At 34.4% G+C, this 27,980-nt stretch overlaps 2 protein-coding genes across 3 annotated transcripts in view; both read left to right on the plus strand.

The window, feature by feature from the left end:
• The window catches only part of SPAG16 (sperm associated antigen 16), a 1,041,622-nt gene extending 1,034,800 nt beyond the window's left edge, over positions 1-6,822 (plus strand). Inside the window, exon 16 of the mRNA XM_044241541.1 lies at positions 6,647-6,822. Within this exon, the coding sequence (XP_044097476.1) occupies positions 6,647-6,822 (176 nt within the window). The remainder of the gene's footprint in view (positions 1-6,646) is intronic.
• Positions 6,823-7,583: 761 nt separating this feature from the next.
• VWC2L (von Willebrand factor C domain containing 2 like) overlaps positions 7,584-27,980 on the plus strand; it is a 167,484-nt gene continuing 147,087 nt past the window's right edge. For both annotated transcript variants that reach the window (XM_044240837.1, XM_044240838.1), the window contains exons 1-2: positions 7,584-8,299; positions 10,615-11,084. In XM_044240837.1, the coding sequence (XP_044096772.1) occupies positions 10,695-11,084 (390 nt within the window). In that variant the 5' untranslated portion in view covers positions 7,584-8,299; positions 10,615-10,694. The remainder of the gene's footprint in view (positions 8,300-10,614; positions 11,085-27,980) is intronic.

Raw genomic sequence — 27,980 nt, forward strand, 5'->3', positions numbered from 1 at the left:
AAGAACCAAGATGCCCTTCAACGGATGAATGGATAAGGAAGATATGGTCCATATACACTATGGAGTATTATGCCTCCATCAGAAAGGATGAATACCCAACTTTTGTAGCAACATGGACAGGACTGGAAGAGATTATGCTGAGTGAAATAAGTCAAGCAGAGAGAGTCAATTATCATATGGTTTCACTTATTTGTGGAGCATAACAAATAGCATGGAGGACAAGGGGCGTTAGAGAGGAGTAGGGAATTTGGGTAAATTGGAAGGGGAGGTGAACCATGAGAGACTATGGACTCTGAAAAACAGTCTGAGGGGTTTGAAGTGGTGGGGGGGTGGGAGGTTGGGGTACCAGGTGGTGGGTATTATAGAGGGCACGGCTTGCATGGAGCACTGGGTGTGGTGAAAAAATAATGAATACTGTTTTTCTGAAAATAAATAAATTGGAAAAAAAAAGAAAGAAAGTATAAGCACTGGAAGGATAATATATTCCTTTTATTTCCCCTAGAACAAAAAAATGACATAAATTTTTATAACATCTTAATGTAAAACATGTATCTAAAGTTGTGGAGGTGTTTTTTTGTTTGTTTTTTATTTGTTTTAATTTTTCCTTACTAAGGCACTGTTGAATGTTGGGTACATGGATGGACTTTTTGAGCTCTAAAAGAATAAAAGCTGCTTTTCTAAGTCTCCTCCTTATTCCCAGGAAGCTGATTGTACAATAAGATTCTTGGAGTCAATAAGTGCCATTAGGGTAACCACAGAAATGAAATTTTGAAATATTTTTTGTACTTAAATAGGAATTAATTTTAAAGTATTCCTAGGAGCAAGCACAGATTTAGCTAGAAACTGGTGCTGCACACCCAAGAGATGTTTATTGTGACTCATACTGCATTTTAGTAAGGGCAGCTTAATCACAGTAGGAGAGACAACATTGAGCCAATCAATAAAAATTCATTCGGAGGTATTAGGACATGACGTAGAGGATAAGAGCATAGGATTTGGAGACATATAGCCCCCAAGTCAAGACTCCATTACTTAAGTTGTATGGCCTTGGGGAATTTGCTTTCATCTCTAAGCCCCATTTTCCTCTTGTATGAAGGAGGATATGTGCTAGCACTGTCCAAAAGAAATATAATGTGAACCACATACATAATTTTACATTTTTAGTAGCCACATTTTTTAAAAGTGGGTGAAATTAATTTTAAAATGTATTATCACATGTAATCGATATAAAATTATTAATAAAATATTTTGTATATTTTTCCTAAAGTCTGAAAATGGTGAGCATTTTATAATTATAATGTATTTCAAGTTTCACCAGCTGCATTTCCATGGTCCAATGGCTACATGTGAGTCATAAATGCTCTAATAGTATAGTGCAGGTACATATCTACCCCCCATAGGGTTGTAGTGAGGATAAAATGAGATAACATGTATAAAGGGCTTAGAGCTGTAGGACTAAAAAGTGTAGTCATGAAAACTGTTACTACTATCACTGAGGATAGTAATACATAGTAACAGCCAATGTATTAAGCTGGGGGAGGGGGCGGTAATGCAAAAATATGACATGCCCCTGTTCACCAGTAATTACAAAATTAAGAAGGTAAGACAAATACACAGTTAACTATAATTTATGGTATCTTATTATGATATGAGTGATATCAATAAAATGCAATGAATGCTCATAATAGGAAAATCTCCACTAGGGATGCCTTATACCAACAAGATGAAGAAAATCATTTTGAAACGGGACTTCATACATAGATCGAATTTTACATGAAGATATAGTTGAGGACCATGGAAATAGCTAACAAAAATATTTCACCAGATGGAATAACAGAAGCAACAACGCAAAGATGGAAAATGAAAAATATAATCAAGAAATGATGAGATATCATTTATGGAGAATATAGGATTCCTATGAAACTGTACTTGGTTGAATAGATGCCAGTTTTTATGGGAGTGAAGAGGTCTTGAAAGTCATACTAGATACTAGAACAATATTCAGTGTCAGAAGGCAATAGGAAAAACACAGATTTGGGAATCAGAGATCTGATTTCAGTCAGGTTTTTCAACTGACATAGATACATTTTCTTACCTTGGGCAAGTCTTTTCATCTCAGCTTTTTTTTTTTTTTTTTTTAAATAAAATGAGATGGTTGGATCTAAAACAAAACCTGAGAATGTCAGAGTTGTAAGAAGCCTCTTCGTTGTTGCTGTTGTTGCTGCTTTTGGTGTTGTTTCATTCAAATTTATGGCATTTTAAAATAGGATTGACATAATTGAAGATAAACCTTAGGAGTTAATATGTAGGTTTTAAAGTAAAGAAATTATAATAAAAAGATCATTTGGTGTACCATCTCAATAGTCCTGCCAAATGAAAACAAGGACTATAATATTGTGGACATAACAGTTTTAAATAAGTGAACTACAGAAAATTAGTAAAAAAAAGAATGGATAGAACTTGGGCTGAGGATAGAGAAGGAGTAAAAGTGAGAAATGAATTTCACTATACTTTGAAGTCTTGAAAACAGATAATATTGTATCTAAAATAGAAATAGAAACACTAAAGAGATAATTTTGCTAGAAATTATTTTTCCCTTCCTTCTCCTAATGTCCTTTATGCTATCCCTTATGTTCCACAAGTAAATGAAACCATATGATAATTGACTTTTTCTACTTAACTTACTTCACTCAGCATAATTTCCTCCAGTTCCATCCATGTTGATGCAAAAGTTGGATATTCATCCTTTCTGACAGCTGAGTAATATTCCATTGTATATATGAACCCCATCTTCTTTATCCATTCATCTGTTGAAGGGCATCTTGACTCTTTCTACAGTTTGGCTCTTGTGAACATTCCTGCTATGAACGTTGGGGTGCATATGGCCCTTCTTTTCACTACATCTGTATCTTTGGGATGAATACTCAGTAGTGCAATTGCTAGGTCATATGGTAGCTCTATTTTTAATTTTTTTTGAGGAAGCTCCACGCTGTTTTCCAAAGTGGCTGCACAAATCTGCATTCCCACCAACAGTGTAAGAGGGCTCTCCTTTCTCCACAACCCCTCCAACATTTGTTGTTTACTGTCTTGTTGATTTTGGCAATTCTAACTGGCGTGAGGTGGTATCTCAATGTGGTTTTGATTTGAATCTCCCCAATGGCTAATGATGATGGATATTTTTTCATGTGTCTGTTAGCCATTTGTATATCTCCTTTTGAGAAGTGTCTGTTCATGTATTCTGCCCATTTTTTGACTTTTTTGTTTTTTGGGTGTTGAGTTTGAGAAGTTCTTTATAGATCTTGGATATCAGCATTTTATCTGTAATGTCATATGCAAATATCTTCTTCCATTCTGTGGGTTGCCTGTTTTGTTGACTGTTTCATTTGCTGTGCAGAAGCTTTTGATCTTGATGAAGATCAGGTTTTCGATCTTGATCAATTTTCACTTTTGTTTCCCTTGTTCTTGGAGACATGTCTTGAAAGAAATTTCTGCAGCTGATGTTGAAGAAATTACTGCCTATGTTCTCCTCTAGGGTTTTGATGGATTCCTGTCTCACACTGAGGTCTTTCATTGATTTTGAGTTTATCTTTGTGTAAGAGAATGGTCAAGTTTCATTCTTCTGTATGTAGCTGTCCAATTTTCCCAGCACTATTAATTGAAAAGACTGTCTTTTTCCATTGGATATTTTTTCCTGCTTTGTCAAAGTTATTTGACCATAGAATTGAGGTTCCATATCTGGGTTCTCTATTGTGTTCCACTGGTCTATGTCTCTGTTTTTGTGCCAGTACCATGCTGTCTTGGTGATCACAGCTTTATAATAAAGCTTGAAATCAGGCAACTTTGTTTTACTTTTTCAACATTTCCTTTGTGATTCAGGGTCTTTTCTAGTTTCATATAAATTTTAGGATTTTTTGTTCCAGCACTTTGAAAAATGCTGATGGTGTTTTGATTAGGATGGCGTTGAAAGTATAGATTGCTCTGAGTAGGCTAAATGACATTTTAAATAATCTATTCAAGAATTACATGTTACAAGACAATTATTTTGGTTAAATTGTGTTATATTTTAACAAAATATTTAAAGTATAAATATATAATTTTTCTTTTTTTCTTATTTCATATTTTAAGGAGGTGTATTAACTTTAACATAAGCATTAGCACAAGTTTTTATAAATTCTCTCAATACTGCTAAAAATTTTGTCTGTACATATTTTTATTCCATTGACCAAGTAGTAGATAAATGCTCTTCCTAAATTTGTCATTAAGACTCTGCATTGGAATGACAAATGATTTATATTCCGATTTATTTTTCATTGCCAATCACCAGGATATTTAGAGAGATACCTATACACATGTCTGTAAATACTCCACTTGCTAGAGATCCTACCACTAATCATACTATAATTTTTTTTTGAGAGTGCCACCTCTCTGGTACCAACTAGATAGTAATGTGGTAGTTGACCCATCCTAGTAAGTAATTCTGAAAATCTTCTAGCCTAGAAAGGGTTTAGCATCTCAATTACCATTAAAGCTAATTTTAGGTCAGACATTTTATGCCATGTAATAATCCCATATACTTTAAATAAAGTTGAACATGATTATAAATTTACACACATTTTAGGAATAAGTTATACATATAATCACAATCTTGCAATCTTCTGTAAATGAATCCAAGTAAACCTGAAAAACCTCATCATAAAATTACTAAAATCTGTTCTATAAAAGACAAATTTTTGAAACACCTGAGACATGGTGCCGCTGAATTTTATAATCCTATCATTAGGTTCTAATATTATATTCTCTATATCATTGAACTTTCAGAAATTACCAAGAACCTTCATAAACTTTCCAATTATTATTTTTACTGATTTGACTTCAACAAAAGATAATGGTTTAAAGCTAAATCTTTTCTTTTTTCTTTATGAGCTTTGACTCTGTTTCATTTCAAAAACAGAAAATAATATTTATCCCTTTCCTGTCTGTTGTATGAAGACTACAAAAGAAAAGGTATTTGTTTGTCTCTTAGGAAAGTCACAAGCAGCAATTGCCTATAGAATGAGTCTAGAAGTGGAATCCATATGTAATGCTTCTGTCAGCAAAGATTTAGTAGAAGAAGGTTTATAATAAATATTCACATCTGCTTCTTTGGACACTCTAATCCATCCTAAGGATCTTTGCTGTGTCAGGCTTTGTTCTAGATGAAGAAGCCCAGTAGTTACAAAGGTTTGCAAATAGGCCATATTTATCATGGTTAGCTTTACTTTTATAACTTTTCCCTGTTTTCAAAATATTCATGATATTTTGGGGTATAATTTGTGATTAAATACTTCACTGTGACTTTTATGACAACATCGTTAAAGAATTTTTACTGTGAAACAGACAAATTTTGTTTTCAGAATATATCACCCACTTAAAATCTGTCAGGAGGGCATCATTGATAATAATACAATGCTGTATGTGGAAAACACAATGACTAAAAATCCAGGCTCTGGATTCAAAGTGATTGTGATTTAATGATACCTCCCTCCATCCTCCATACCATGCATACTTCCTCTTGAGCAAGCTCCTTCACCTTTCTAAACCTCTATTTGTTCACCCATATAATGAAGTTAATATTATTTTATCATTAGCTCTTATAAGGATTATATGGAATTATTCACATCAGGTACAAAATCTAGTATCTAGATTGTTGGCAAATCAATTTTAAATATTATTACTGGAATGATAATATGCCTTCTAAGTATGATTAGATAATCCCATAGGTAGTCCTATTATTGTGCTTTTGCCCCACATACTGACTTTATGTAAACATATTCCATTATTTTTACTTACCTCTAAATTCCCTGATAGTTTGTTATCAGACCTCTTTAATAAAAGCATTAGAATTGTATTGCTGATATATTTTTCACTTGAAGGAAATTATTCACTAAAAATCATACAGTATAAAAATTATGAGAATACTCTGTACTATATTTAGCTCTTATGTAATATAAATTTAGTTTAACAGAATTTTGAATTTTAAATTAGAGTAAAAACCCCAAGTCATTCTTGAACTGAAGGTATTTATTTTCACTTCAACTCCAAAAAAAGTTCATAAGTGTCATAATTTTTAAAGCATAAATGTATATTATTATAACTAAGTAAAGATTTAGCATAATTATAACAAGTTAAAGTATAATGCAAAATTTAACATGTAAATTATCCATTATATAGGGACATAGATTTTAAACCTATGCTTTGGATATTTTTTTACATACAATTCAGTTGAAAAAGAAACCTGCATTGCTTAGTTGTTTTCACCCTCATCTTCTCAAAATTATTTATTAATTCCAAATATAAGGAAACTAGGAGGAAATTTGATAAAGTGGGTAAGGTATTAGCCTTTACTTCCTTATTTTAAAATTTTATAATCATTGACATGTCTTAATTTTGACATGTCAAAATTATTTCCTATACAAATAGGAATTATTTCCTATACAAATGAGAGTTACCTTATATTTAATGACTGACATCTAATATGAGTCTATAGAATTACAATTGAAACTAAATTGTGTATTTCATTGCTTAGAAACTGTGACTGCTTGAAATTAAACTTTGATATTCTCTCTCCCTCTTTCTCTCTCTCTCTCTCTCTATCTCTATCTCTCAGGTCAAGTTTTAGCTCAGGCGAGTGGCAGTGGGGTTATCCATTTGCTAGATCTTAAATCAGGGCAGATTCACAAATTGATGGGCCACGAGAGTGAGGCTCACACAGTCGTGTTTTCTCATGATGGAGAGTATTTGTTTTCCGGAGGTTCTGATGGCACTGTTCGAACGTGGTCTTGAGGTCAGCATATCCAACTATGGACGGCATCCCCTTTAAGATTTGGAAAATACCTACGTAGTCAGTCCCAAACCAGCAACTATCTGGTTAAATATGCCAGCAGGTAACATTCACAACTTGCTTTAAAACATGCTTTAGACATGTATTTTAGTGCTCATACTGTTACCAATAAAAATAATAATAACTTCTTGCTCATTTATTTGTGTCTGGCTCTTTTTTTCTTTTTCATTTTGATAAGAATTTAGAGACAGAACATCTTTGCTAAGGCTTTGAAAGAAACGGCTTTACAATGACGCCTAATGACAGACTAGATGAATTACAGGAGATTGATTTTGAATGTTAGAGAACAAACTGCAGAACAGGGCTACTTTTTTTTTTTTTTTTTTTTTAAATCAAATCCAAGCTGCAGGAAGACCTGAAGTTTAATCGTGTAGCATGGAGAAAGTCTTTCTGCAACCAAAGGGTCGAATAGAAGCGGGGAGCATACAGTTTAAGAGATTCCTTGACAATGATTATGTTTTATCTATTAATAATAATCAAGACTGCAGATGGCTTAAATCTAAATGCAATGCTCTTCCAGAACTTTCATCTCTGCAGCCCATCTAAGAATGCATTAGGTATAATTACAATGTTTTGTATTTTTTATTTTAATTTCAATGCCAATAAGTATCTCGCGTGTAAAATGTCTTTACCACTCCTAATGCATGCATCAGCTGTATAAAGTGCGACTGCTTTAGAGAATACTCTAGCCTCGACTAAAGAAGCAGCTCCGGATTTCGACCGAGCTGGGCTCAGAAGCCAGTTGTTGGCGCTGTCCGTGGTGCTGAGGAATTCCCGGCTGCCGGCGAATGAGCTCCAAATCAGCAGTCTGCAAACTGCTCTCAGTGATGCAGAAACCCAGCTAAAGTTGCTCCTTTCCTTCACGTCCACAGTTAGTATTTTCTGGTGTGTAAGAGGGGATTCAAGCAACATATTGTGGATGATGCTGATGGTACTGCCACGGAGTGGGCTTTAAGCTACAGTATGCTATTGCTGTTTGTGATCCTCAGAGCCTAGCCAAATCACCTCTACTGCCGTACCAAACACTGTGTAAGTGAACTCATGTGTGGAGGAGGCGTAATCAGCCGGTAAATTTCATAGAAGGATCTGAGAAAATGCTAAAAATAAGTTCAACATGATTCTGCTACTGGGGTCTGGATTTCTACAGGACCAGCATTGCTTCTTGCTTTGAATTCCGAAGACAAGTCCAAAGCATATTTCTTATGTGTGTCTGCTGTGTTTCTCTCTGGAAGGGCGGGAGACTGCTTCTTGACTGTGTTTTGAAATGGGAGGTAGAGAGAATGGATTACCTTTAATTCATGCCTGAAAATGTATTCTTTGGATAAGTAAAGAGGAACTGCTTTCCTAAAACATACCTGATCTTTTAGTTCATATTGGTCTATGATTCCCACCACCACCATTAACCTCCAGACTGATTAGGTAAGTGTATCTTATGACATGAGTTATGTTTGTTTTCTCAAAGAAATAGATGCAGTCATTTTAAATCATATGTAGCAATATGGGGAGGGGGGGAAAGTTTAGCTAGAAAGTGATCCTCAGTTTAGCAGTGTTTGCTTACTTATTGAAAATCTTCAGATAAACCTTTCATTTCATTTCTCTAACCTTTCTTCTCTTAAATAGTGTTTTTAACTACACTGGAGCAGCTCAATTATGAAAAGGGATTTTTTAATAACTGAAGAACTTTGTTTTATTAAAAAAGAAAACCTTGTTTTCTCCATGCAGATTTCAAATTGTATTTCATATAATAAGAACATATTTAAGGTTTATATAAAGTACACATTACACCCCTATTTTTATCTTTAGGTTTACATTTACCACAACCCGATACAATATATTAATGCCTACCTGTAGCTTGCAAAGAGATCAATTTCTGTCTCTGTCCTTTTGAAGCAGAATGATATGTGTATTTCATATGGCTTATCTTGCATGTACTGGCAAACACTACTGGAATACTATAAGGAAGCACAATAGCTTCCTTTCTTCCAAATAAACTTTCTAAATATGTGAGAGATTTATAATACATGGCTTAATCAGTAAAAATACATTTATGCTTTTTTCAGAAGCTTCTGTTTGTGGCCTCTGTAGTAATTTAAGAGAAAAAAAATGCTTTGTCAAAGGGAGCTTCCAGCTTCTCAAGTAGAATTATAGGTTTGCATTTTTTTTGTTCTGTCATGACTCATTATTTTTGACATATTTTAAAATATATCCATCTCTTTTATCATTACCTACCCAAAAGGAATTCTAATATCAGAGAGCAGTTTTCTCTTAAAGGAGGGCATAAATATACTACCTTCCATTTTACTATTACTTTGCACAAGATAATTTGCATATGTTACTTAAAATGCAAACATAATAGTTGATGAAGTGTCCTTAAGCCATCTTTACCTCGTTTTTGAATTATCCTTTGTATATGTTATACTGAAAAGGGATGATTTATCATTATTCATTATATTCTGAAAATATACCAACAAATAACATTTATAAATTATCTGAAAATATCCTAAACACAATCTAAGCAATATTGGCATAAAGCCAATAGCATTTAAATAGACAAATGAACTATCTGACAACACTTTTTCTTATCTATTATTCTCTAAAGTCACAGTTTCCCCAGAGTCTTTGTATAAGTTAGTCACTCTCAACATTTAAATAAGAGCCCACTACCAATACTCCACACCAACCACTAACGCAAAATGAAGCTTATAAGATTCAATGTCACCAAATTAATCAGACATATTTTCTGTAAATGGCATCACCACATTATCATTTTAAGGAATTTCAATAAACAGTTTTATATTGGCATTTTTGTGAAAATTGACTAGATGCAAATATGTTTGGGATGTCAAAAGAAAGATGTTCTCAAGACAATGTGAATGGTATATATTTTATATTGAAGAAATTAATTCAAGTGGCAGTTCATGAACACTAGATTCAAGTTGCCATTAAAAAAAAAATCACAGGTACATCTTTCCTGCCCACTAGGAGCTTACTTACTGAGTAAAATAAAGTTATGGACAATGAGACAAATAAATTTATTTTTAATAAATTATTTTCAATATATGGAGTTCTCTTGTACTATTTATTAAATTTTTCTCTTAGTCACTGTGAAATGGTTGCACTATTTTTCTTCCTATCTATGTCTCAAAATCCGGATTTATGTTTTCTGAAACAAGTAGCCTATTTGAGACCATTGTTGTTCTCCAGTTATGGAAGTAAAGAAGTAGGAAGGCCTTTGTACTAGCTCATCTCAATTATAATTTATATATAACTATTGGTCTCCCCCCTTTTAGAAGTAGATGTTTTCTTACTAATCTCATAGATTTTAATACAGATAATTATAGCATACATATTCTATCACTAATTTAGTGATAAAGAACAATAGAGAATTTGAATCCAAATATTCTTGAGCCATTTGTAACTACTTTTAATCACCTTCTGAGGCTTAGTAAAACCACTTCTTAATTTAGACAAAGCCAGGCCTTTGAAATTCAGAAGGTATATTGGAGCTTAAGATTCCCAAGTGAAATAAAGGACAAATTTTAATGCATATACTGCTAAGTATAAACTCTCCAAACTTTATAGTAAAGTGTAGATATTTGCATGAACTTAATCTATTTAAGGTCTTAGTGTCTTCCAGATAGGTCTCAAATAAACAGGTTGAGAAAATGGGCTTACATAAATCCATATTCTCTTTATATATGTCAAATTGTTCTTCTTTAAATATTTATTTTCAGCCTACCCTTCTTGTATTCCCATGGAAGGAGCTGAGTATATTTAATATTAGGAGCACATCCAGAAGCCTTTGAGGAGGGGGATGGCTCTTCATATTCATGAAGCTTGCATACTTCTGTTGGTCATCCTTGGATTGGTCACCTCTGCTGCCATCAGTCATGAAGACTATCCTGCTGATGAAGGTGACCAGACCTCCAGTAATGACAATCTGATCTTTGATGACTATCGAGGGAAAGGGTGTGTGGATGACAGCGGCTTTGTATACAAGTTGGGAGAACGATTTTTCCCAGGGCATTCCAACTGTCCATGTGTCTGTGCTCTGGATGGACCTGTTTGTGATCAGCCAGAATGCCCTAAAATTCACCCAAAGTGTACTAAAGTGGAACACAATGGATGCTGTCCTGAGTGCAAAGAAGTGAAAAACTTTTGTGAATATCATGGGAAAAATTACAAAATCTTGGAGGAATTTAAGGTATGAGTTACCCTCCATATTTATTGAATACTAACTTTTCACATGACATACTTAGTAGATTACTACATTAAAATGAAAGTTGGAAAAACTTATTTTTAAATTTCCCTTTGATTTTTAAAATTTTTTAAAATTTTATTTATTTATTTATTTTTTTAGTGTTCCAAGATTCATTGTTTATGCACCACATCCAGTGCTCCATGCAATACGTGTCCTCCTTAATACCCACCAGCAGGGCCCCCCATTCCCCCACCTCCCTACCAAAAACCTCATTTTTTTTCTCAGAGTCCACAGTCTCTCATGCTTCATCTCCCCCTCCGATTTCCCCCAGTTCACTTTTCCTTCCTTCTCCTAAGGTCCTCCATGTTATTCCTTATACTGCACAAGTAAGTGAAACTATATGATAATTGACTTAGCCTAAGTACCACTGTGGTCAATAAATAATCAATTGGCTTATTGATCAATATCTTTAAGGTTTCACAATAATCTCTTCCCTCAGAAGTATTTCGGGCATGCTTAATACTTTTTTTTTCCCCTTAAGCATTTCTTCTGTGTTATTACAAAATGTTTTCTGAGGAATTTTTTGTAGTGTATGTGTTTATTTAAAGTTAATGTTTAAATATTGTGATTTTTTTAATGTGGGTGTGCCTGGTTAGCCTGTATTTGGAGTCATTTAACTATAGTCTAGAATTATGTTTAGTGTGTGGAAATGCAAGTGCCACTGGGACACACCTCTGAGCTGTGGCCTATATATTAAGAATATGCATTGGGCCTACTTGTTGTAGAGCATCATCCTCATTTTGTTCTCCTGCTCATTAGATTTTTTTTTTGTTTGCAAGACCCCAAAGAGAACTGAATTTTTGTCATACTCTATTGTCAAAGGTAGGAAGAAAAAAGACTATTTTTCCAGTGTCCTTAGTATTTCATATGTATTTTATATGCCTATATTTTTAAGTAATTTGGAGTTAATTTTTATCTCTGCTTTGAGTCTCTTTTCTCAAATGGCTAGTTTTAATTAGGATGTCCTCCAAGCCAGACCTGAACCCTGAGGGTATAAATTCATATATCAAAATGTTCTCCTTAAATGTAATGGCAGTTTGTGCCTTGGAGTGTCTGTCATACTGATGGCTTGATATAAAAAATTTTTATTTAATCTAACCAAGTTCCGTGAAAGGTGCTCAGAACCTCATAAGCAAAAGAAGACATAGCTAGTTTTCAGTGTGACTGAGAGAAGAACGTCCAGTTATTAGCACTAATCCAACTTCCTTCTCTACAATAGTCAAATGGTAAAAGAAATCAATATGGGGAAAAAAACATTTAAACTGATCATAATTAGAGTATTCTATGTATTGGTATTTCATTGCACTCAGTTCATTCCAGGTTATGGGTTCAAACCAGTTGTAGTTTACTCAAGAATACCCAGTCACTTTAACTAGATTCCTTAGGACATGAAGGAAATTTTAATAATTATTATATTTAACTTTCTTATACATAAATGTTATTCTAGACTTTTCTCTTTCATATATTATCATAATTTGTTGCACAATATTCAGAAGTAAAGGACTTGAAAGTCTAGTAAAATTACCATTATTTATATCAAATGATAGTTAATAGTATAGTACATTTATTAACAGATTTATGGTCTCTAAAATATTAAGTATATTTTGACATTAGCTATTTTCACTTTTAGGGTAATGAAAATAAATGCAAGTACTCAGCACAATTGTATTCTAGACATGGTTCTAGAATCATGTTACTCTTTTCTAACGTGCATACTAATTGAGAGCTGAGTGCAAAGAGATACTGTAGAATAGCCTTACCCAAGCAAAAAAGTACATTGAATAAAGTTAAGATTTATATAATTTTGTCATCAATATTCAGTAAGTAAGAGACTGGTTATTCGAATTTAACCAACTCACTACTCAAAATGCTAGTTTTTCCTCTTTTTATTAGATTTTTATTTTACAAAAATAATATCTATTTCACCATGTCAAACAATAAGAGATATATAAAGAAAAAGTTCACAAACATTTTCACTCTAATTATATGTCCCTGCTATAGTCAATATACAACCCATTGATGTGCATAACTTTTCCACCTTTCCATGCCATGAGATTTTTTAAAAAACAGAATGAAAGAAAACAGTTGCCTCTTTTCACAAGTATTTGGAGTTATAAAATCTATAGAAATTATCTAGGACAAGCTCATAACAATGAAGAACTAGGACCAAAAAAGTTTGTTACTTGTCCAAAACTGTCAATTTATTTAACCTACCTCTAAATACTGCCATTCTGATAACCTCTCAGAGAACTTGGGCTCAAGAGTCAGATAGATATAGATTCAAATCCCAAATTCATCACGTAGATGTAAGATTTTGAAAGGACCCCTTAAGTTTTTGAGCCATGGTGGTATTGGCTATAAAATGGCCATAATAATAATTACTTTTCTTGGGAGGATATATTAGAAAGAGTTACTTAGATGATTTATGAAGAAAATAGCAGGCTTGTGATGATTGGCACACCATAGATATTGACTAAATGGTTGTTCCCTTCCTCCTAAACTCTAATGTCCAGTGGTTTACTATAACTTCACAATTCCTCTAGGTCTTCACCTACATTTTATAATGGAAGCTCATCTTTAACAGTCACTCAGTTGAAAGAATTCCAATACTTTTTATAAATGTTCTACCTGTCTATGTGAACTATATATATCTAAGTAAATATAAGCCATAATATAATCTTGATTCTCTTCTAATTTAGCTCACAAGAAACAAGTAACTAATTTCAAAAGATATATGGAACTTTCACATAATTATCTTGGCATGTTATTAAGAAGGTTTTATATATTTTTACATATAATATATTCATCCAACAAACATTTAGGGATTATTTGTTGTATAAGATACTATAGATGTACATACACTGGAAAGTAAGATACCTAGAAGGCCAAACCTCCACTCACAAGTAATGTATGAACAATATGGAAAGAGAATGAAGGGAAAGAGCAGTTTAAAGTAAAGCATGGAATTGTGAAGCTCAACACTAAGGCACTGTGGTGCCAGAAGCATATCAACATGTGTGAGATTTGGTTAAACAAATTTTCTTCTTCTTCATCATGTTCAAAGTTGAGACTATTCTTAAGGAAATAATTCAAATTGATCTGGATATATTAAAATTCCAAAGAGGAAACTTCTTGAGCAAGATCAGAGATTAGTATGAAATTTAAAAAGAGAGGTGGGAGATAGGAACAGGACGCTGGATGTTACCAGAATGCTATTGTAATAAGAGAGGTAAATTTTTACATGTGTTTTGGACAGCAGAGAGAAGAACTTGAATACCAGGCCAAAATAGTTAAATTTGGTCTAAAGAATAGCAAGGGATAAAATTCATGTTGTACTTAGAGATGACCTAGTTAAATGTGTTTTTTGAACAAAATTACCTTGTAGCCAAGTGTAGAATTGAATAGAGGTGAAGAAATTAATGGCTGCAGATATAAGGCTATTGAAGAAAACAGAGAATGAAATGACCAGCATGCACGAGGATAAAAACAGAAGGGTCTTCAAGATAAAAATATAAATTCCATACTATAGTCTCGGCTCTATACATTGACTCTCCAAGTATCCAAACTCTAAGTGATATCTCTTCCCTGTGTGTTTGCAATGCTTTCTTACACTTTCTCACCATTGCATACCTGTGTAAGTCCTACTAGACTATTTCAAAGCCCCATTTAAATCTCATCTCAACTGGAAAGCCCTATTCTATGCTGCATCCTGGGCTGAGTCTCATACCTTTCCTCTATGTTCCCACAGCATGCTAAATACATCATTATAACAGGAACATAAATCACAAGCCAATACTATCAAGACCTTTATGTGTATTACAACTTATTGCATTTCATAACAACAGTATGATGATGATACTTTAATTAGCACTGTTTTAAAGATAAGGAAACTGAAGTGTAAGATAGCTTGCCCAACATCACACAGCTCTAAAGTAGAAATAGTATTCATACCCAGGAAGCTTGACTGCAGAATCTAAGCTCTTCACCACCTCAGTGCCTTGATCACAATGCAGTAACAGAATGTGAAACCACCTGTCTCTCCAACTGGATGGTGAACCCTCTGAGGTTAAGAACAGTGTTTTCTGCTCTTTCCAACCCCCCATGTGAACCATATAACAGACATTCAATACATTTTTGATGGATGACATAATTGGTGAAATCCTAATTAAACACACAGGATAAAAAAGTTAGAGTTCCTTTAAAATGCCTTAGTTTCTTCTTATTTATGTGTTGATCTCTTCCTTTTAGTTAAAGAAGCATGCAAAGTTCAGATAAGGAGTACTCTTTGGATCCTTAAAGATGGATCCTTTAAAATGACACACATTGCTCATTTCCATCTTGCTTTCTCCTCTTCTTCATCCCCCTTCCTAACCACGGTCATCTTGGATTTCATCCCATACCAGGGATGACCACCTGGTGGGTCAAAACAGTTACTCTATCTCACACTATATAGGTGCAAAACATATGTCCCTTCTTAATCTTTTCTGATCAGTATATTCATATGTAAATTGAGCCACATGTGTCATCTGATGGGAAGAATAATGTTATTTGCAAAGATCTTTTTCAACATTTACTGATTCAAGCTTTGAAAATGGATTTCTCTCTACTCTTTTTGAAAACTCTAAATTTTTCAGTGTTCTGGTAATATTGTATTAAGATAAAGGTCACTGTATAGTAGGTTCTCTCATCTTTCTTTTATGTATACCCTAGGCAAAATGACACTGGAACCTACTTTTTAAGACATAAGGAGCATAAATAATAAATTACAATAGCATTTCCTACAAAAAAAAAATGTTGATTGGAAACATAGACTCTATCAGCTTTGGCTTGATGGTAAACTATCTCATGCTATGTTTCCCAAAGGGAGAAATAATTTATTTTCCTTGGTATTTTTATAACTCTCACTCAAAAAGAATTAGCCTTTTGGGTCTTTTTTTAATCCCTTGAAACTTACACTGATTTAGTGTAGGTCAGACACTGAAGGTTATACTACATGCAAGTGAAAGAGCCTTTGCATAGCCAGTCACATTTTAAAGTGATTTTCTATAGGCAACACCCAGTGCCCCTAATTCAGGATTTTGATTTGCCCAGGACCTGTCTTTCTCTGTGGGCACTGGCCTTTGTGCTTCTCCCACTCTAAGCAAAAGATAGTTGATCAGGTGGCCGATTTTTAGTTTTAAAAGATTCAGTGTTCTGAATCATGTTCTCATGCTGCATATTTTCTATGTATGTGGTCATTTTAAAGAAACATATTTTCATGCTGGGGTAAGCTGCCTATTTTTGCTCTAAAATTTATATTTAATATTTAAATCTTGAAGAAAGCAGCAGAGTGGATGGAAAAGTAATCACGTGGAGTATTTTGCCAAATCATCTCACCCTTAACAAATATCAATGCCAGCTAAGGTTTAAGATTGACTTGCCTTCAATGGGTATATTCACAGAAAGGCAGGCTTTCCAGCTTTCTCACTAATCAGTGCCCCCATCAATGCCCAATATGGTAATATTAAATCTGTGAAAGCGTTTGGGTAGAAAGAATGATTGAATTTAGGTCTGTGTGATTTGTTTGATGTTGGTTTGTTTTCAAATGGAGAAAGAACAAAAGGCAACATGTACTTGGAGCTAATGATCAAAGATATGAAAGAACGGGGAAAAATGGAAGCTGTAAAGAAATCTCAGTTGAGGGACTGAGTTAACACTTTACAGAAACCTAATTCACTGCATCCCACCCACCCTCTGCCATTGTATCAGTTTCTATGAAATGCAAAGAAACTAAGATCTCTGCATTAAGCAAAGGGGTACAGAATGCATCTTTCCAGAGATGTGAAGGATTTATTTATCGTAATAACAGAGAAGTAGGTAGATTTTGAGAATATGAGTGGGATTTTTAAAGACTTTTTTCCAAGGGATGGTTTACAAATTCTCTACAAATGGTTAAAGTGGTCACCAGGGGCATTTGTAAGATTCCATCCAAAGAAAATCTTAGAAAACATCATAATTTCATACAATAAAGATAAGGGAGGATCATTGTTGAGAAATGGAGAAGACTAATTCCCTAAGTGTTGATTTTGCAAAATACAGTTTCTGTTTTGCAGGGTATGTTGTGGGTTTTAATGTTAAATTGCCTTTGAGTGAATTCAGGAATGGCTTCTCCTTTCAAGTTGCTACAAAATAACAAAAATTAAGTAATGCTGTTGCTCATCTGAGGGTCAGCCCCAGCATGAAGAACAAAGTGAATATTCCCCATGAGGAATTTCCATCTTTGTAAACAACTGTGGAACCTCTACTTAATTTGTATAATCTCGGACCAATTTCAGAGATTAGAAGTCAATTTTGTTAAAACTTAAATTTATAAAATTCCTTCACCCTCTCTCATTATTTTTATATTGTGCCTTCTTGGCATTTTTTAACTCTATAGAACTGCACTAAATGGGAGCAGATCAGATTTTTAAAATAATTTATTTTTTCAGAAGTTCCAGATAATCGGGAATGATCCCTTCCTTGAACACCTTTAACATGTGGGAATAGAATTGTAAGAATAAATGTCTTCCAAGTTAACCCCTGAGTCGTGTAAAATAGGCTGTTTCCAATCAGGAAAAGTCTTTTACTTTAAACTGTAAGAGAATTAATGGTCGGCTAGCTCTTTGGTTAGCTGTATGTAGGAATAGTTTTTCATGCTCACCCACTGGTATTTATTGCTGTCCTTCATATTGCAAGATGCTGCTGTTAATGGTGATAACTGTGTGATGAGTATGACTACAGAGATTTGTGACTGGGCTTCTGTGCCCCGTGCACAGGGGGTGATCGGTGTTTGATTTGCAGCCACGTCTGAGATTTGCGGAGCTTGTCACTGTTAGTGATTACCTCAGACTTGAGGTCAGCCATCAGCTGTTTATAGACATTGCTGCCCACTCCTTACTCTCCAGCAGTGTAAGAAAATGAAACTGAAAAGAAAGACCTAGTAGTCTCCCTTTCAAACTTTCACTCCAGTTGTACAAAACATTGGATATGTTTGAAATTTGCCTGTTTTTAACAGTGGCTTTACTCACAGAAAGACATAATCAGTCAGTGGTAGGATATTAATAAGCATAATTTTTCTATTTTTCACTTTTTTCATAACTCAGGTCTACATATTTTATGGTAATTGTGTAGATTATTCTAACATACATCATCTCAATGGAAACTGCTCCATACATGCAGTGATTTGAGTGTGTGTGTGTGTGTGTGTGTGTGTATGTGTGTGTAAAGAAATTTGAGGGACCAGGAATGTCTTTACTTACAGAAAATCTTACTGTAAATTAGGTAAATCTTTTGTTCCTGCTCCTCCTTATTCACCTTGACCATATTTTTGCTTAGTTTTGTTTTCCTACAACTTGATTTATACATCAGGCAGTGTGTTTTATGAAGAACAGTGCAAGAAAAACGTATTGGTTTATTTTTTTTTTTAGTTGTGCTTTGCCAAGATTTCCAGGAAGAGCTTGAAACAAATAACCAAGAGACGGATTGAAGTTATCAGTAGGTTGGCTTATCTGGGGCATCTTTCTCAAAAATAGTCATTATTAATTGGAGACTGGTTTATTTTAGAGTCTGTACTTTGGACTTTTATCATCACTGCTGATTAGCATCAGTAATTTCACTCCAACATACCATCCTTTGTGGATACCCTTGCCTCTAGCCTGCTGTATCTCATATCACAATAAAGACTTCTTTGCAAGGATTTAATGACACCATGAAAAGAGTGAATAAAGTACTAAAGTAACAAGAAAAATCATTCATCCCCTAAAAAAGTTTTCAGATGATATTATTTTATGCCTGTAGAAAGCTATCTAAAGTGGAAAAAAGTCCTCTGAACACAACTTTTAATTTTTCCCCCCTTTATATGATCATAAACAAAAGTCAAATACTTTTAATTGTTCTAACTATAGAATAGATACAATAAGGTCATCATATATGTCTTACAAAAAATTAATAACATTGAGAACTTAAAAATTACAATATTACATATCAATCTGTAACTTAATCTGTGTGTGTGGTGTGTGTGTGTGTGTTTTAAATTAGTTGTTTGGGATTTTTCAATCTGTTTGTTTTAATATTGACCTGTGACTACTATTGTTACTTCTTGGCATGAGGCTGGATCCCTAGTATATGAGTTTGCATGTATTCTCCTATTTATAAAGGCAAGCATTATGGTTTCTTTTTTGTAGTTCAGATCCTTCCTACTTTGTAAATTATTTTTAATTTTTTATTAACATATAATGTATTATTAGCCCCAGGGGTACAGGTCTGTGAATCGCCAGGTTTACACACTTCACAGCACTCAACATAGCATATACCTTCCCCAATGTCTATAACCCAACCACCCCTTCCCTCCCCTCCCCCCGCAACAGATCCTTTCTACTTTTAAGAGTTGACCATAGAATATTAGATCTGAAAAAAACTTTGAAATTATTTTTTCTGATGTCCTTATTTTACAGATGATAAAACAAAAGCCAACTGAAACTTACTGAAAGGACCATAAGGACATAGCTCATTATTTACAAATGCAATATTAATACATTGCTTTCCTGTGGTCTTTTTTTCTACATTTTACTATCTTCAGGTTTAACAAGAAAATGTCACTCATTTGCATCTCCCTTTCCAATAAATGTGTTGGATGCAAAGATTTATTTCAGCTAATTGTCTATAGAAATGTGATATCAGGACCTATCACCATGACAACACAGAGTTACAAGTAGACAAGAACAATAAAATATTGGCATATCTAAAATCAGTCTCTGACATAGATAGAGTACAATTTGCAAAAAAGAATCTAAGTTTGCAAAGGCTGGTTAGAAAAGGGATCCTTTGTCTAAAAATGAAAAACTCTATAATTAAACAAAGTAATATAGGCCAAAATAAAATAAAATTCTATTAGATTAACAATACCTGTTTATTTTCATGGATACTCTTTTATACTAGGAAGTAAAAAAGCAACTAAATGAGCTGTTTTTGCCCTATATTTGGTGATTTTAGGAACTGAGGATTCATGTTCTTGATACCACTCTGCAAGCACCTGCCTCTTATGACTAGGCAGAAAAGGATTCTCAAAAATGGATGAAGTATGCAAAAATTTCTAGTTCCATAGAATTAGAACAAAGGAATATCTCTAAACTAGCATATGATCAGTATCATCTCAGGAAGGAATGTTTCAGAAATTGATTCATTGACCTGTCCCTAATTCTGATTGAAATTATTTAAGTGTATGTTTCTAAAGTTTCCCAGATTATTCTAATGATCAACTAGATTTAGGAATCACCATCATGATGCATGTAGCCTTTTCCAGACTCTTCTCTAGGGAACACCAGCACTCTGTGATATTCTTAATAAGGATTTCTGATTTTTTCATGGTCAAGTAAATCTGAGAAATGATGTATCCTTGGAAATGTGAAGTGTACATTAGTGTATTGACACTGCTTGAGTATTTTTAAAAGGTTTGTTTGAGAGTCAGTATGTATTATTCAATAGCTATGAGCTTGACAGGGAGGAGAAAACTGGATTTTAGAGTAGGCTCTACAACTTCCCAGCCAAGTGACCTAGGTGTACACAGTACTTTACCTCTGTAGGTTTTAGTGTACACACCTCTCAAAGAGAGGTAATAGTAGAAACTACTTGGCATACAATAAGAGAGTCATAAAAGCTACCTGACATTTTTACTACTATTACCACTAAACTGTATTTAATATGGGATTTCACAAATTTATGTGACAGAAGAACATTTTTTTTCCCTCAGAACATCTATTAACATCTTAAGGTTCATAAGAGTTCAATGAAACATGGATTAAGAAATACTTTACTAATGATTCGGGATACCCTAATTTCTTTTTTGACTCTTATGGGTGGCTAATGATAAAAATCTGTATGTCTCAGCTAATCTTTTATTTTCTGGCTCTTTTTAAAGTTCACAACATTTAAATTAATGTGACTGTTTATGGTAGTTAATTTGTGTTGCTAAAGCAATTTATTTGAAAAATTATTTCTTCTTCATTATCATGCCAGTTACATATAACCAAAAATCTAAGAGATTGACTATCATCCATGAGCCAAATCCAACTCACTGTCTGCTTTTGTAAGTAGAGTCTTATTGAAACAGCAATGCTTATTCATCTCTGTATTGTCTATGGTAGCTTTTAGGCTGTAGTGAAGAGATGAGCACTTGCCCCAGAGATCCAGGATTCACATGGGTCAAAAATATTTACTATCTGTGGGCACCCAGGTGGCTCAGTGGGTTAAGCCTCTGCCTTCGACTTGGGTCAAGATCTCAGGGTCCTGGTATAGAGCCCTGCATCATCGGGCTCTCTGCTCAACAGGGAGCCTGCTTCCCCCTCTCTTTCTGCCTACCTCTCTGTCTACTTGTAATCTCTCTCTCTGTCAAATAAGTAAATAAAATCTTTTAAAAAAATATTTACTATCTGGCCTTCTACAGAAAAAGTTTGCCAACCCCTGATCTATGATAATATTATTCTTCCCTTATTATTCACTCAAACTGTGTTATCAAACCTTTCAAATCCATATTCTTGAAGATTAAATATTCTTTGGATATTGATAGGTAGTAGGTCCAACTTCACTTGAAGGTGATCTCAGGTATCTCTTTTCACATATGTGACTTTAAAAAAGCATTAGATACACCTATTTTAGTTGTTGTTACTCATACTTGACAACAATAGTACTAAGCCCTATATCTCTGCACACTTGCCTTCAAGCAGTAGAGCTTTGTTCTTTGCATTGATGAATAATAATATAATAACTTCCCACTGAGAATTCTCAGATGAGACAGATAAGCAAAGATGATTTTAAAAATTCCTTTATTTTGCTTTACTTTGTGATTTCCTTTGATAGTGTGACAAGTCAAAGAGGTATTTTTAATTTCATGTAATATAATAAATATATTTTGTGTTACAATAATAAATGAAAATATGTATGCTGTCTGCTTACTTAGGTATTTAGTTCATTTTTATGACTTTCCAAGTCAACTCACACAATCCATAATTTGGTTTCATTAAATATTCTAAATATCACCGACATGTGGAAAAATGGTAGGTTTCATGGGGTTGTACCAAAATATATGACATAAATCTGACCCTCAAAATTCTCCTAGTCTGTCCAAAGGAATAATACAGGTACTACTAATAGCAGGTGGCTTGTGATGACTGTACTAGGAACTTATATGAAGAAAGGGGGAATTCAGTCTGGAGGACTTAAGATATCTTAAGAATAGGGATTGCAGCACACTGAAAGTATTTCAGACAAAATTAGAACATTGGCAAAAATAAGTACAAAGCACGTGCAGAGAAAAATGAATAAACCCAATGAGTTAAGCCAGAGCACAAGACATATAAAGGAGACAAAACATGAGAGATCAGAGAAGGGGACACTGGTCCAGCTCACAATGTGAGAGTCATGCCGGGCCAGCGAGCTTCAGCCAAAGCCTGGGCTGAGCAGGGAGCCACTAAGGGGCTCAGATCAGAGAGTGACACAACCAGATCTGTGCCTGAGGCAAACACCAAATAATAGCTGACAGTTTTATAAGATATTTTGCACCTGTGTTCCCTCAGGAATTGCTTAGTTCCAAGATATTTTTATTCTCATTTTATAAATGAGAAGGAAGGGCTTCTGACTAACTCCAGTGGTCTTCTAATTCTATCTGACCAGCTTCCACATGTTCATTAAAGATGTTTTGCAAGACACGGTTGAGATGGCTTCGTTTTCACGTGTTCACATCCCCTATATTTTTCTATAGGTGTTCAATTATAACTCTGAAATCGTTCATATTAAGTCCTGTATCTTTCTGGTGGAAATGTATACATGCTAATATGAGGAAAATTATTTCCCTGTGTCATGTTTCACAGGGCTCAGTTTCTTTTATTTTTAAAAACTCCCATTGCCATGAAGAAGTATGAATCTAAGACACAGTCCTATCCATTAAAAATTAATAATAGCTGCGTTCTGAATGCAGCAAGAATTACCCAAGAGTATTTTTGTTATTTAGAGGGTTTTTTAAATCTTTACATCAGTGAAAAACAAATTTAAAAACAACAACAACAACAACAACAACAACAACCAACCATGGATTTTGCTAATGGTTTTTTACAGCCTTAGAAATACCATAGTCATCACAAAAACTTCCAGTGGTTACCAAATTAAGTCATTTTTCTTTATAGTGAAAGAACATCCACAGCTCTCTGGAACTCCCTGTATTTTCACTGCATATTAGTTTTATTTCCCTTTCCTAAATATGACAGGGGAAAAAATTAAAAGAGTTCAGTCTAACTTTAATTTTCCCCCAACATTATAAATAAAATCCTACTAAAATAGCAAACCTTTGACTGCTAAGGTTTAAAAAGCTTCATTAGGGAGAAAAAGGACAATCACAGAGAATCTTCCTTTTGTTAATGAGACTCTAGGACATTCACATTGAAGCTAGAACATACCTAAATCAAGATTCAAAAAAAAAAAATGTGAGCTAAAGTTACCATGTTAAATATCTGTTTGGGCAAAGAATTTGATTAAAGATTGAAGTTTCATCTCTGTAAATAAGAACCTAATTAACTATCTAAAAATGCTGCCCAATGTCATCCTTATCTAACTATAATATGAGTGCACACATATTTAAAAAATATGCTACATTTTTAAAAAATTGCTTATAAAACTCTAAAAGATATATTCTTTATAAATTCAATATTTCCAATAATTCATAATGGAAATTATCATGCCATAATTTAATAAAAATAATTTATAATCAATATATACCCTTGAGAAATACATGGCCATTGAAAATGGATGAAGAGAAATTTAAAAATTAATAAATAAATACTGATCAAGTTCAAAGCTAGGATGACAATGAGGGTCTTTTAACCAATGCTACATAGTTTATATATTACATAATTTCCTTCAGTCTCCTAAGAATCCAGTGGCAAAATTAGAGCCCTATTAATATTATGTTGTTATTACCTCCACCTTACAAATGAGAAAACCCAGATTCAAGTGCCTTAAGATAAAACAGCAATCTTTAGTGATAGGATTTGAGTTCCAAATGAGCTCATTCCACATGGTCATATGACTGAATTGCATTGGGCGATAGCACTAGCCATTTTTTTTTTATTTTTTTGAGAGAGAGAAAAAAAGAGAGAGCAAGAGTGAGCAGGGGAGGGGCAGAGGAAGAGAGAGAAGCAGGGAATGGAGCCTGACTCAGGGTACAATCCCACCACCCTGAGATTATGACCTGAGCCTAATCAATAGACACTCAACTGCCTGAGCTACCCAGGTGCCCGAGGACTAGCCATTCTTATACATGGTTTCAAAATTGTGATTACTCCTATTGTGCCTTGCACCAAAAAACAAACAAACAAACAAACAAACAAAAAACCCAAAGTCAAAAGTCTTACATCAAGATGTTACTTGGTCAAGATTTTTTAAATTAAAATATATTTTTATCTTATTGTCCATAAGCCATCTCAACATATTTTTGTGGAACAAAGTAAGCTATGAATTAGGCATCAAATAATGAAATATAAATTCAGAAGGAAATCGCTGTTGGGACTTAAAATTGGAAATTAATATATTTTAATATTAGTAGTTATAAAGCACTTCACTATATTAATTTTTCAATTACTGCCTTTTCATAACGTGCAAAAGTACAATGTTGCCAGCAAATGGAAAAGGAAGAAAAAATTTCAACTTTTAGTAAATTTTTGCCCAGAGAAATTCAGAGACAGTGAGGCAGAGAGAGACTCCTGAATTAACAATCTGATTGGCACTCCCAATACAAATGGATTTCGTTGTTCCAGGCCTAGAACTTTGACCTCCCACATACCAAAGAGCCCTGAGTCCAGTGAAATCCATGCACAGTGCCTCCTTTCAATGTCTCTCATAGAATAGGACTGATTCTTTCAGGTTGTAGAATTCTAACGGTGCTATACTCTCCCCCACGCACACATGGCCTTGTTTTAATGCTACTGTAGATGATTGGCTTTTAACTGATATCAACAATCTGTTCCTTTCAGTGTCGACAGGAAAGTTTTGCTCATTTTTTTCCTATTGCATAAATAGGTGATAAGTAGAGCATCCTTAGCATGGAGATACACAGGCTCTAGTGAAAATATTCTGTTCACTGTCAAGGGCCTTTTTTGTACCAAAGCCAAAAGTCAATCCAGCTTATCAGTGAGGACTAAAGGCTGCTGCTTTCCCAGGCTATTTATACAAGGACAGGTGTGACACTTTATCAAAATCTTTATTTCATTGTGAATCCTCTAGCCTTCATCTATACCTTTCGGTTCTCCTTTGAAGACTGTAGAGGCCACTAAAACATCCTTTTTTTTTTTTTCCTTAAATACATACTGATATTTCCTTAATAAGTATGCTTTGCCAATTTAAAAAGGCATACCTGTGACTGTAACTAAAGAAAGATATTTTTGCTTATATTCTCCTTATCTATAGTTTATTTTTCATATGCTATTCTTCGTATTTCAGAAAAAGCTACATTTTCCTGTCATGAAATTCCTTGAAAATATTCAGGAAAAAAATTGGTTCTATATAACATCAGTTTATTAGAATAGGCAGCATATAATTGTAGAGGTGCCTTCTCTTAAAAAATAAGCCAAAATATGTTTAAACAGTTTTTAGGAAAAAATATTTTTTAAAATATTTATTTATTTGAGGAGAGGGAGGGGCAGAAGGTGAGAGAAACTTTAGCAAACTCAGGCAGGGCTTAGTCTCACAACACTGAGATCATAACCCGAGCCCAAACCAAGAGTGGGATGTTTAACTGATCACCACCCCGACACCCCTAGGAAAAAAAATCTTTAAAAAAATATATAAATCATTAATATGATATCACTGTTGTGTTGCAACTATAATGGTAAATTTCAAGACTGAGTAAACTTTTTTTGTACTTGATAATTTTAGATTGGGTATGTCAACTGCTTTGCAGTGTACTTGTGTTATACATTAAGGTCAGAATAAATACAAATAAAAATAGAAAGATTAACTCCAATAATTCTGTTCTCCATTATAATAATACCATCAGTTTTTTTTTTTTTAAAGATTTCAAAGAGAGAGATCACAAGTAGGCAGAGCAGCAGGCAGAGAGAGAGGGGGAAGCAGGCTCCCCGTTGACGGTGTTAGAACAAGTGGCTACTGTGTGGCATCACTGGGGCCCCGTCAGCTTCCCTTTGTCCTGTGGGGTCTGCATCACTCAGTGGAAGGTGACAGGGATGGGTGGCCACCCCCAAGGACTCCCCGGGCTCTGCCCACGAAGGCCCATTCCCACATCTGAGCACACTGGACACCCTCCGAATGTGGGTTTTCTGTTCCTGTGAGATTTGAATACCTGAGCTGCAAATGTCACAGTGGAGCATGGAAATAAGAGAATATTTATCTGGAAAAAAAAAAAAAAAAAAAGAGCAGAGAGCCCGATGCGGGGCACGATCCCAGGACCCTGAGATCATGACCTGAGCCGAAGGCAGAGGCTTTTAACCCACTGAGCCACCCAGGCACCCCTACCATCAGTTATTTTTATTAAAATATCATTTGTATTACACAATCAAAATTTATTTCTATGGATATCTTAGCTCCTTTTCCAGATTGGCACTTATTAAGGGCAGGCTAGATATATAGTTCATCTTAATATACTTTATATACCTTATCGTATATATAATACAAATTTAATACAATAAAAATAAAAATAGTTTTTAATTTCATATATATTATTTCTGAATTTGAGTTTATTATATCTACATGGGCAAAGCTATATATACTCCGTACAATCACCTGGCTAAAAATGTTTGTTTTCAAGAAACATAAAGTGGTTTTTTGTTTGTTTGTTTTTTCATTTTCTTTGAGTTTATTTCTTTTCAGTGTTTCAGCATTCATTGTTTACACACCACACCCAGTGCTCCATGCAATATGTGCCCTCCATAATACCCACCACCAGGCTCACCCAACCCCCACCACCCTCCCTTCCAAAACCCTCAGTTTGTTTCTCAGAGTCCGCAGTTTCTCATGGTTGGTCTCCCCCTCCAATTATCCCCAACTCACTTCTCCTCTTCATCTCCCGATGTTCTCCATGTTATTCCTAATGCTCTGCTAGTAGGTGAAACCATATGATAAGTGACTCTGCTTGACTTATTTCACTCAGCATAAAGTTATTTTTGACACCCAAGAAATAATATTCCAAAATGTATTATCAAAATACCAACTTCTCAGACAAAGTCAGAGTGCCTATTATTTAACTTGTTAAGCGAACGACAACGTCATACGCATTTGCTGACAAACTGAGGTTGTTATTAAAAAAAAAAAAAAACTATACATCCGGTTTTCTTTTTGTTGTTGTTGTTGTTTTGTTGTTGTTGTTGCTAAGATTTTCTTTACTTATTTGAGAGAGAGAGAAAGAGAGAGATCATGAGCAGGGTAGAAGGATAGAGGGAGAAGCAGACGCCCTGCTGAGCAGGGGAGCCAATGTGGTACTCGATCCCAGGACTCTGGGATCATGACATGAGCTGATCTAAGGTAGATGCTTAACTGCCTGAGCCACCCAGGAGCACTATGCATCTGGTTTTCTATCGGCTTCAGTGGTATTAAAATTCCTAAAGAAATTCCAGCTCTGTTCACGATTTGATAAGACCTACAACCTGTGTTTCAAATGTGCTCCAATCAATAGGGCAGATCACTGAAGAGGTCACTATAGTCCCATTTGATGCAGGACACTGAGAAGCATTTTAATCAGTAATGCAATGGGTTTTCTTTTGGAGGATTGTGAATTTTGTTTAAAATCCATTGGCTTTATTGATTAGTAAGTGACATCTGCCA

The sequence above is a fragment of the Neovison vison genome, chromosome 3, assembly GCF_020171115.1.
Source record: "Neovison vison isolate M4711 chromosome 3, ASM_NN_V1, whole genome shotgun sequence".
In the NCBI taxonomy this organism is placed as follows: domain Eukaryota; kingdom Metazoa; phylum Chordata; class Mammalia; order Carnivora; family Mustelidae; genus Neogale; species Neogale vison.